General features: G+C 42.8%; 1 protein-coding gene across 6 annotated transcripts in view; it reads left to right on the forward strand.

The window, feature by feature from the left end:
- Positions 1-7,083: 7,083 nt before the first annotated feature.
- The window catches only part of KCNC2 (potassium voltage-gated channel subfamily C member 2), a 191,225-nt gene continuing 186,055 nt past the window's right edge, over positions 7,084-12,253 (forward strand). For all 6 annotated transcript variants that reach the window (XM_018572867.1, XM_018572879.1, XM_018572885.1 and 3 more), the window contains exon 1: positions 7,084-7,786. In XM_018572867.1, the coding sequence (XP_018428369.1) occupies positions 7,211-7,786 (576 nt within the window). In that variant the 5' untranslated portion in view covers positions 7,084-7,210. The remainder of the gene's footprint in view (positions 7,787-12,253) is intronic.

The following is a 12,253-nucleotide window of genomic DNA, read 5'->3' on the forward strand; positions in this document are numbered from 1 at the left end:
TTGTTGGATCCAGGAATCAGGTGAGTAGTATTAAAAAAAAAAGTAGATGGGGGATGAGAGGTGCATGGATAGCCCCTTCTCAGCTTGGTTTCCATTCTGGTACGTGATACCCCTTCACATCAGAGTCCTCAGTTCCACTTTCACACCAGGAGCCACAGCTGTGGCAGCATGACAGAGATAATTTTTTTCTGTCTGTTGCCCACCACTCTTTTAGACCCACCTATTCAGCCTTATGCTACTAACTCACTGTATTAATTGGTATAATCTAATTTTATTAGGTTTTGCAGGGGTAAAATTAACATTGTCTATGAAGGTTCTCATTCATCCAGGTCCATGGTATATCTGTCAAGGCAACTGGACTTGCTGTATTTTTCTTGAACACGTTTCACTGGTCATCCAACCAGCTTTCTCAATTCAGAATGACTTGTACAAAACATTATCTGGGAACAGACAGTAGACCCCTCTCAGGCCAATTTTCAGCGGCATAAACTCTGTGACTTATAACATGGCAAAATACTTAGCCTGAGTCCTTGCTCCTTTGGCTGGAAATACACAACACCACATAAAGAACTCTCAGGATTTCAAAAACAAAATCAAGAACGTAATATTGGGCAGAGAAGAAACTATGATGTCACGTCCCTCTTCACCTGCATACCCACCACAGAGGCAATTGGAACAGTGAGAAAACGGTGGCTACTAGACAACACCCTAGGCAGCAGAACAGAACTTAACCCAGATCAAGTGTGTGCCTTATTGGACCTTTGCCTGAGTACCACCTATTTCAAGTACAAGGACAAGTTCTACAGGCAGAAACATGGCTGTGACATGGGATCGCCAGTTTCACCTATTGTGGCGAACCATTGAGGGGAGGGGATTTTGGGAGGGGAGGGGATTTTGAGAGGGGTCATTGAGGGGAATTTATGAAAACTGGAGCATACAAAATCGGGAGCAGATTTGCATTGCAATGTAACGTAAGCACATTTGAACTAAATGGGGGTAATTTATGAAGCTTCTATCTCTCATTTTTAAATCTCAACTGAACAAACTGAAAAGAGATGCTGATTGGTTGCCATGGGCAACTGCTCCAGATTCTTTCTGCTCCAGTTTTGATAAATTAGCCCCATTTAGTTTAAATGTGCTTACATAGTTGAAGCAATTGATTTCTTGGATTATAGATGGTATGGATATATGGGGTTGTGGTACATACAAAAAAAGTTCATCTGCGATTAGAGATAGTTTGGTGTGTAAGTAACCTGGATGTACCCCCTAGATAATTTGGTTGTCTCATAATGCTATCGCACAATGCTCCATTATTAGGACATATAGTAGGGCTGAGTGGGGGTATTGCTGACATGTTCCCTTACTGATGGTAAATCTCAATGATAGAGCATAATTAACCTTAACATTTACAGATGTGAACATTGGTCTAGGATTTTGTTAAGTAGGTTCTGTCCAATACCTATTTGTAGCAAGGTGTGTTTCAGAACTACCCAGTGGACCCTATCTAACTTCTTATTTGCGTCTACAGATAGTGGACACATAGGGGTCTATAAGGCTTAGGCATGGTACATTAATAGCAGTGTTTGTATAGTGTTGTCTTGTGCCCTGTGGCCCTGGCACAACCCCTACCTGGTCTTTGTGTAAGTTTCAGAAGGAGGGCTTGTAGTAGACATGTGTGATTAGTTTAATTCCAAACTAAAATTCGTACAAATTTCTGTAAATTCGGACATTTGAATGCATCGAAATTTCCAAATGACAGAAATAATGGATCTGAATGAATCCAAACCAATCAGAATGTTTGATAACAAAATTCGGATAGATCTGAATTTCATTCAGAAATGAAACACAACAACCGTGAGAGCTGTCATTTACCGCTCTCTGACTTCTCTGCGCTTGTATCTCAAATGAAAACAAGGTAACAAATATTGTTACAAAATGTAAATAATGAAAGAAGCTGAGAGATCTGTGTTATTCTGTAACAGCTTCTGCTTCTTTGAGGACACTTCCATCCTGAATGTAAAGAATCTGACAGCTGTCAAAGAATACACAAAAGTGTTCACCTGTTCACGGAAATAATAATAATTTAAAAAAAATACAGCGTGGGATCTCCCACCAATTCCTACCAGACCCCCTTAGATCTGGCAGGAATGTTATATGGGACCCCGATGTAAAAAAACCAAAACAAAACTGTGCAGTCCCCAGGCAATTAATGCCAGACCCTTTAGGTCTGGTAGGAATTTTAAGGGAAACTCCAATGCCAACAAAGTTTAAAAAAGGGGTCCCCCCTAAAATCCCATACCAGACCCTTAATCCAGGCAGCAGCCTGGCAGGGCAGGAAAAGGGGGAGACAAGCAAGCGCCTCCCTTCCCTCCATCATACCAGCATTTATGAGGGTTCATGCCGATGGGGACAAGGGCCTCTTCCCCACAACCCCGGCCCGGTGGTTGTTGGGGTCAGTGGGCAGGGGGGGCTCATCTGCATCTGGGTACCCCCTTCCACAAAGGGGGCACACAGATGCCACCCCCCTTGTGAATGAGTAAGTTGAATTAAAATGAGTGAGCTGGTATCTAATCCAATTTGGGGGGGTGGACAGTGGTGATAGGCCAAATACCTCAAAGGTATTAGGCAACCTATTGGGAGGTAGGTAGCTGAGGGGAGAGAGCTCAATGCAGTCCGAAGAAGATAGGTGGTGAGGACAGAGATTTGCATGGCAATCAGCCAGTCCAGGAGGCCTGGTGGTAGAATGTGAGTTTTCCCAAAAGCTTCGGGAGTTTTTTTGACTTTGTCCCATTGCCTGAAATATAAAACAGTAGAAAGGCATCATGGCACACTCACAAAACAGCATGTAAACTCAACAATTTGTTACCAGTTATTCAGTAAGGTGCACACGAAATGGGCTTTGAACAGTAAAACAGTAGAAAGGCATCATGGCACACTCACAAACCAGCATGTAAAACAACTTGTCTCACCACTAAGGATAATAACAGAGGTTTGGATACACGTCTTCTGCAGAGGATGTGAAAGCCGCACTGCCGCACATTGTTGAGTGCGTTTGTCGTTTGTTTTGCTTGACCGATTTGGTGCAGCGACGCATGGGGTTTCTCAGCTGCCATTGGGATGTGCGGGATCCCTTGTGTGTTTCTGTGCTTTTAAGGAGGCTGGGCTTCCTCCTGACAAACCTGCACCCAATTTGAAATCTTCTGCCCCCATGTGCTCCAAGATGGAGACTCTCATAGTTTAGAGTTAGGACCGCACTATAAGAGGTGCCTTGGCGCGGCAGTGCGGCTTTCACATCCTCTACAGAAGACGTGTATCCAAACCTCTGTCATTATCCTTAGTGGTGAGACAAGTTGTTTTACATGCTGGTTTGTGAGTGTGCCATGATGCCTTTCTACTGTTTTACTGTTCAAAGCCCATTTCGTGTGCACCTTACTGTATAACTGGTGACAAATTGTTGAGTGCGCTTGTCGTTTGTTTTGATTGCCTGAAATATAGACACATACTAGGTGGTGAACGCAACCATTTGAGACTCAAAGACATCTGTGACTCTGTTGTATAGATCCAAAAAGGGTTTGGAGTTCTGCAATAAAGTTCCGAAGTTCTGTAGCCTAGGGGGTGGGTGAATGGAGATTGTGTTGCAGCCTTTGCTCTCACAGTGAAGTAAGTCAATATGCCTTGCCCGGTAACTATTTCTGCTCGCCTGGTTGTATATCAGAGTGCAGGCTGTGCATAAAGGGAAAGAAGAGAGTTTTGTGCGGCGGTGGATGTTTTCCCCGGGATGCAGCGGGAGCTCTAGGTTTCTGCTGCTCACTCATGCACAAATCACTTCCCCCACACTGTATTAATTTACTAGCAATAATAATGTTCTATACTTTTTATTGTGTTCTACTGCAACAGACCACTCAGCACATGATGTGCTTTGTAAAGGAGAAATATACTAACATGGTGTAATCCTGGTGGGCTTTAGTGTGGAAAACTGAATCAGCTGGATACTATACATGTTATTCCTGGTAAGTCTGGGCAAAGTTAGGTCATCTCATAAATATGATCTATCTTTATGAACCAGGCTCTCAATGTTTCAAAAATAAAACCACATAAATATCTGCCACAAGATAACATGATTTGTCTGTCAAGGAAATGGTATAGTAACATAAACTGTTCTCTCTGCCCATCATCTCACTTGCATCTTTCTTCTCTGCAAAAGCAACCATCCAAAAGAATAACACACTGTTATACATATGCCTGGATGGTCTTTCTTAAAGAGGAACTCCAGGATTTTTAAACATTAACCCTTGCAGTCGGGGCTACCCCCGCACTGCAAGCTTTAACTGCTCATTTTTCTCTAGGTGACTAAATAAAGAAAGTACACTGACCTGATGCTCGATCCTGCGGCAGTGACTACTTACCCTTCTTGCCCTCCGCTCCAGCTGTGTTATGTTCCTCAGTGTCCTCACATCTAATACTCTGTATTAGATGTGACCGGTCCTTGGACCGCAAGAGCACAGGGGAGAAGAGACTGCGGTGTCCGTTCTAGCAGCCAGGTGGGATCGAGGATCGGGTGACTATTCTTTATGATCTGTAATTTAAACAATAAATGCTAATTTATTGATGCAAATTGTCACTCAATACAATCGCTTTTGGGGCTAAGCAGGGTCCCTTTCATCAGACCATTCTGTCATTTCTGAGTCTGATGAATGCGCCATCCCGAAAGCGCTTGTATTGAGTGACAATATGAGTCAATAACTGAACTTTTCTTTGCATTGACACATAATCCTGGTGTGCTGGTGACGTCTTTGTCAAGTAGGGAGATAAGTACCCACTCTACCCCACATACTGGATTAGACATGTGCGATTAACCAGTTGACATCCGCGGTGTTAAACCCCCTTCCCATCCAGGCCATTTTTCAGTATTCAGCGCTGATGTCCTCCTCCTCCTGGAGACATGCTGCAGTGCCGTCCGTCCGTTTTTTTACAACGGGCGGACGGCAAGTGGTTAAAATCCGAGCAAATTTTCCAAAATTCGGACACATCTGAATTTCTGAATCCCAATGCATCTGAATGTGTCCGAATCTGAATTTCTGTTTACGAATTTCGGATCCCGTTCGAATTTCGTTCAAAAACTAAACTGAATCGGACATGTGACTGTTCTGCCCAATCAGATGTGTTTTCGGTTTAATGCATCTGAATGAGTCTGAACACTAATTTTCATTACAGCAACATGGGAGCCATATACAGTATATACATATAATACTAAAGCTGAGACTCCTAGACCCGAATGGTATTCGGGATCCAAATTTCCGAATTGCATTCGGGGAGCTCCCAAACGCCTTTTGGGTCTGGGAGCCTCAGCTTTAGTAATATATGTATATGGCTCCCAGACCCTGAATGGAATTCGGGATCCAAACTCCCAAATTGCATTGTGGAGCTCCTGAACGCCATTTGGGTCTAGGAGCCTCAGCTTTAGTAATATATGTATATGGCTCCCAGACCCAAATGGTATTCGGGATCCAAACTCCCAAATTGCATTGGGGAGCTCCTGAATGCCATTCGGGTCTAGCAGCCTCAGCTTTAGTAATATATGTATATGGCTCCCAGACCCGAATGGCATTCGGGATCCAAACTCCCAAATTGCATTGGGGAGCCTCAGCTTTAGTGATATATGTATATGGCTCCCAGACCCGAATGGCATTTGGGAGCTCACGAATGCAATTCGGAAATTCGGATCCCGAATGCAATTCAGGTCTAGGAGATTCAGTTTTAGTATTAATATCTTCATTTTTCTGTGGTATTCGCAACGAATATTCGTAAACTCATCCAAAACTAACGAAAATTCGGATTTCGTCCGAAATAACGAAATATCAGTACCAAATTTTTCTGCAGCTTACATGTCTACACTGGATGTCCCCTATCTATCAGCTATTGTTTAATCTCACACTTGCAGAGGTTGTGATGGTGATTAAGAGGACATTCCAATATGGTGAGGCAAACCCTTCAAACCTTCATAGTCCTTGACAAGGCTGTTAACCACCAGAAGCCTTAGTAATAGCAGAGTATGAATGCAAACCCCAGGTTGCTAGGTATCCTCAACAGAAAAAGCTGCAGTGAGTCTGGGCACGGATTTCACCTGTAACTAGGTGACGGTTTGCCTGTATCTCAGATAAAACTCCATCCCTAACTGTTGAAGGAGGAAACCAAGGATCACTTTTGTGAAGGAAGAAGATGATATAGGCAAGACATAAAAAAAACAAAACATGTGTGGATTTTAAAATAGAGCGGATGAGTGTTTCATGAGGGGGCGAAGGATGTTACCAGTGGAGGGTGTGTGCAGACTGTGATATGAGTTGGTGCTGAAAGGACAGCTCCTTCTTCTCCAAGGAGACAGCAAGCGGCACCTCCAACCTTTAGGAGCCACCTCGGTTTTCTTCTGAGCTACACCCTGACCAAGGCTGAGATGACAAGGTTTTCTCATCCTTCTACGAGCTGGAGGATTCTTTGTTTGTGCTCTCGGTATTTAATGGCTACCGCCTGTTGTGAGCATGACATAGTTAAAGGCGAGGAAGAAGATGCTCCATAGAACGGACTGAAGCCACGAACACTATTCTCTCTAGGAGTTGGAGCAACAAAACACACAAAAAAACAAAAACAAGTAGTTTGCACTTGAAGATACCTCCTCGCCTTTGATCTTCCCGGGGAAAATATCAAAAAAGCCACTTTATTCGGGATGTGTTTGAGGTACGCTGGGCTCTGTGTGATGTATGGAGGAGAGATGCTATGCTGTGGATGACATGCATGTATGAATAGACACATCCTGCCAGCACCATGGCTGCGAGGATCTCTCCGGGGAGTGTAACGATCAGCCTAATCGGTGCTTATAAATTGGCATTCGTCTAGTCTGAGCAAGCCCCGTGCATAGGGACAAAGGAAGGTGACTGATCATATTCATTTCATGTGACTTGAGACTGCTCGTGATTAGTAGGCGGGGTGCTGAGTGACAGGTAGGAGGTGGCTGGAGAACTTCTATCTAGGCAGCAAGAAGTTTATTGGGGTTCTGACATGATGGGATGTCATCTGAGCTCATAGACAGACAGACAGAGAGCTGTCAGTTGTCACTGTGGCTGACTTTTGCATTTCCTCCCTTTTCCTTTCTGTGACCTCAGGAGCTGGGCTGCTATGACCTGCCACCCATGCGAGTCATGTCGGATCCAGAGATATGGGTAGGATGGATGAGAACGAGAGGATAATCCTCAACGTAGGGGGTACGAGACACGAGACATACCGGAGTACCCTAAAGACCGTGCCGGGGACCCGACTGGCACTACTGGCATGCGAATCGAACAGCGACCCTGCGCTGGAGCAGCAGCAACTCCCGGGACCCTTCCAGAGCGGCTGCCGGGGCAATGAGTTCTTCTTTGACAGGCACCCAGGGGTCTTCGCCTATGTCCTTAACTATTACCGCACTGGCAAGTTACACTGCCCGGCGGACGTGTGCGGACCCCTCTTCGAGGAGGAGCTGGCCTTTTGGGGGATCGATGAGACGGATGTGGAACCCTGTTGCTGGATGACCTACCGCCAGCATAGGGATGCCGAAGAAGCCTTGGACATCTTTGAGAATCCGGACTTGATCTCTGGGGAGCCATCGCCTATAGATGAGGATGAAGAAGACCCGGGGAAGAGGCTAGGGATAGAGGACGTGGTTGGTGCTGATGGAAAGGTTTGCCGATGGAGAAGGCTGCGACCTCGCATGTGGGCTTTATTTGAAGATCCGTATTCTTCCAGAGCCGCCAGGGTGAGTTCTGCCTTTATACTACAAGACTTGCAAACTGCTGCTAAACCTGTTGAATGACCTGTTGTTCTCTTGAGTCACAAAGGTCTCGCTCAGTGTTTAGCACCTACACCATCTATAGAGTTTACATTTTCCTGGCCATACACTGCCTTTTCTTCTCTAAAAGTGGTTCACTTCTCCATTAGAACAAGCCTGAAAGCAGTTAATGACTGTAATATAGGTTGCAATTCTCTGGAAGCATCTTAGAAAACTGATGCAAATGCTGTTGATGGAAAGGTTTTGGCTCTTTTTTTTATGACAGTGCTAGTTGTCTGGCTGTGGTGGCAGTCAGGGTGATCCTTTTATTTTAATGCTTTGCATCATTGACTCAGAACAAGTTTGCAGACAAAAACTCAATCAGGGTTATTCACAAAAGGAAGAAGCGTTTGGAGAAGGCAGGAGAAGTGAGCAATCTAGGACAACATCGCTGATTTGGAAAAATTCTCCAATTCAGCTCACTTTCCAGTTCAGCTATGTTGTCCTAGATTGTTCACTTCTCCTGCCTTCTCCAAACTGTTCACTTCTCCTGCCTTCACAAACTCTCTTTTAGTGAATAGCCCTGTAAGTTTTATTTGACTCTGGTTTGGCTCATTACCACAGATGCAAATAAGGCTGTACGGGCATGCAGCATAAATACACCTGTATTTCGGGCCCAAGAGCCCCAGCTGCTGCGTTTTTGTGTCCAAATGATTGTATGCACGAACATAATGTCACCAGCATACCGTGGTAAAGTGTTCAAAGAAACGTCTGTTTTTATTGACGCATATTGTCACTCATCAAGCACAACGCTTCAGGGCTGAGCAGGGTCCCCTTCATCGGGCTAAAAAATGAGGGGATATCCAGTAAGGAGTGCAGCAGGACATATATTTATAGAGTTTACATTTTTCTGGCCATACACTACCTTTTCTTCTCAATAAGCGGTTCACATCTCTATTAGAACAAGCCTGGAAGCAGTTAATGGCTGTAGGTCAAAGGATGGCTGTAGGTCAATGGCTCTATGTCAAAGGATTGTATTGATACAACATGCTATACATGGGTATACGCGTGTAAGTGCAAGTGCAAGTACCAGTGTTTACACACATACGCATATAGACATATGTTCCCGAATGCAAAACTTCAATATTTGGGAACTAACGCCAATGCATTTGTGCAAATGACGGTATTTGAGTTTACCTGGGTACAGCTTATTGTGTCCATAATGCCGGTCAGTACACTATGTGCATGGAGTTTGCATTTTCTCTCTGGGCTTGTGTTGGTTTCCCCCAGATATTTCAGTTTCCTCCCACACTCCAAAGACATGCTAGAAGGTTAATTGGCTCCTTTCTAAATTGGCCCTGTATGTATGCATGTGAGATAGATACCTTAGATTGTAAATCCCTCGAGGTCACGGACTGATATGAATGTGCAACTATGTAAAGCGCTGCGTAAATTGTCAGCGTTATATAAATACCTGTAATAAATAAATAGTAAAATAAGAAATACAATCCTGTGGACACAAAACTGCAGCAGCTGGGGTTTCTGGGTGCTGCAAATTCAGGCATCCATGGGAATTAGCCCTTACTGACTACATTCTTGTGGAAGTCAGTAAATCAAAGTATTGAAGCCAGAGGCATCATGGCAGGCATGCAACTAGTGTTTTTGAAAGGAAAACAGCAAGGATAGCATAAGCATTAATTACTAATTTACTAAAGGAATCCAATCATGTGTAAGCAATCCTGTTTTATTAATTTCCCTGGAAAATGGCTGGTTAAGGAAAGCCAACAAAGCTTCCCCTTACCAAGCTAAGTGAACATACACTTTGCAAAGTGAACATTAGAGAGAACAGCCCCTACTCCCTTAGCAAATCAAACCTAATGCAACAAAGCAACATAAAACCAACAGTCTGTATGTTTGCAGTTGCTAGTAAAAACCAGCATGTATGGCCAGAATAAAGATTGCATCATTTCCCCTATGGAAAAGGAAGTTATTCCCCACATCTGTCAAAAATGCTTTGCTTAGATCAGGAATGTCAAGTTGGTGTGAGAGTGACATGCCTGTCCTTGAGGAGCTGAGGCTTTTCAAGTAATTAAATGAAATTATGCCAAACTTTCATACTCTTCATTGCATTATTTTTCAGCTATGTACTTTTATAATGGTTACGTTACAGTACTCTAACCTAGTTAACACATTCACTTAATAAATATTTTTTTTAAAGATCTTAACACGTAGTTAATAATTGATGTAATGATCTCTTAATGGTTTTGTAGTATTTGCCATTCAATAAACACAGCTATTACTAGACCTAATGTGGCCATTTACTAATCTATCCTATCCAGTTGAGCATTTTATTTCATTTGAGTTAGACATACATGCTTTATGTAAGCCTTGTTTTTTTTTATCATTTTCACCAAGAGCTTTGCCTGTCTTTAGCCAGCATGCCTCTGTGTACCATTTAGTAAAGGATGTATTGAATAAGTCTGCTGTGCCCATCAAAGTGACAATAAACTCAGGAATTAAATCTTAAAAATCCATTCAATTACCTTAACTATTAACATAAATGTATCTTATTTGTGTATCACTCAGCTGCAGATCCTCAAATCATCTCTGAATTCATGCTGACACTGCCCTTCCTACTGGAGGGTGGCTACTTTTGTTCCCTATTGTCCCTGTGTGTGTTGTAAAGTAGCCACTGCTCCAAGCTCACTCCTACTCCACCCAGCTACTGTATGGTGTGCGTGTTTGTGTGTATCTTTTTTCTACAAGAACAAAAAAATGAAATTTGAACATTCAGTATGCAAGACAGAGACATTTTCTTATTTTTTGTCTAAATTTGAAGATCTCTCAGAAATATAAAATACTCGCTAATTTTTCTCATGATTGTGCTCCATGTGCATGTGATATATTGTTTGCAATACTTTGAAGGTAGTATAGACTCATGTCTTCCCATACTTATACCAGGTCTGCATTCCCAATGCATGAACTGTCCTCATAAGACAAATACATGGGTTGGTTTTGTTGTCTTCAGGGAATGCCAGCTACTTGGCTGTCATACTGATTAGTTGGCAATCATATTTTCTGAGCCACTGACTCAGAACTAGTATGCAGATCAGGAGTGATGGTTTTCATTGTGGCCTATTTTTTCTGGCTAATGATTCTGACCAGGATTGGATATTGGAGCTGGAGAATCACGGGGTAGTCAGGCAACTAGCATTCTCAGAAGGTGGTCAACAATGGCTACCTACGAATTACTGTCAGGACAGGTTTCCTTTGAATGTCTAGTGATGTCATAGAATCATCATAGAATTTTGATGGTAATGCAAGGAGATAATGAAATAGAATAGGCTTCTTGTATAAAACTTGTGGAAAGGGAAAAATGGAAGACTACAGTGGACAGGACAGTCCATTTTACAAGCATAAGGCTTATTTCTGATCATTTCTCCACACCTTTTCTGTAGCTCTCATTCCCTAACTAGGGCTTAACTATAGAGGGTCTAGGGGGAGCAACTATTTCTTGGTCCAGGAGACCGAGGGGCCCACCCATGACTGTTGCTTCCCTTCGTTAGCTTGGTGTCTGCTCTGTAGAGAAGATACCAATGTTTCACTTTCCTTTACATCATTTTTTCTCTGCTCAATTGGTGTTTGAGTGCCTGACTGGCTTACATGGATTGAAAAATGGGATATTATACCCATGCTCATATATTATATGAGCAGGACAGTCAAATGCTCTTGTATGATATGTTTGAATGTCAGTATGCCTCATTCAGTCAATGTCTCGGTTTACAATGACTCATTTTAACACCTGTAATACAATAGATTGACCTTAATGTGAGCCTGTGACCAGGCTATGGACATTTAAACATTTTATATTCATAACAAGCAGTAAATGATAACAAATTCTCACTGACCTCTGTAGATGCAATTGTAGATGCTGTAATGTAATATATCCTCAAAGTTCACAGCAGAAATGCAGCAGTTCTTTTTTTAGCAGCCCAGCCCCCTCCTTCCTCTCCCTGTGCACCTGCTCAGTATTTACTTGTATTACAATTACAGTATTTAATTGTACATTAGAGATTAGAAGGCTGGAGTCACTTCTGAGAGCTGGAACTGGTTGAACTGAGCTGCTTAGGCAAGAATGTTAGTGCTTCTGGTATAAACCTTGAGAATGAATTGCACCATAGTGCTTTCAGTCACAGAAGTCAGTGGTGGCTTGTTTTAAAACTCTTTTACTACTTGTTAAGAATATGAAAGTATTTAAATGTCAAAAGTCTTGTCATAAGTTAACTTTCAATAAAATTTCCGTATCATATATATATATGAATGGCGCGTTGAATCGATCACTGTCTTCTGGGGGTTTTGGTGGTGAAATCTGTGCAACTGACTTTCTGTCTCCGTTCACCTTTTGCACCCTTTACAGTGGGTTGTTACGCTCCCTACTGTTTGTTTTTTTGTTCA

The sequence above is a fragment of the Nanorana parkeri genome, unplaced genomic scaffold (assembly GCF_000935625.1).
Source record: "Nanorana parkeri isolate BGI_ZX_2015 unplaced genomic scaffold, ASM93562v1 scaffold45, whole genome shotgun sequence".
Taxonomy (NCBI): domain Eukaryota; kingdom Metazoa; phylum Chordata; class Amphibia; order Anura; family Dicroglossidae; genus Nanorana; species Nanorana parkeri.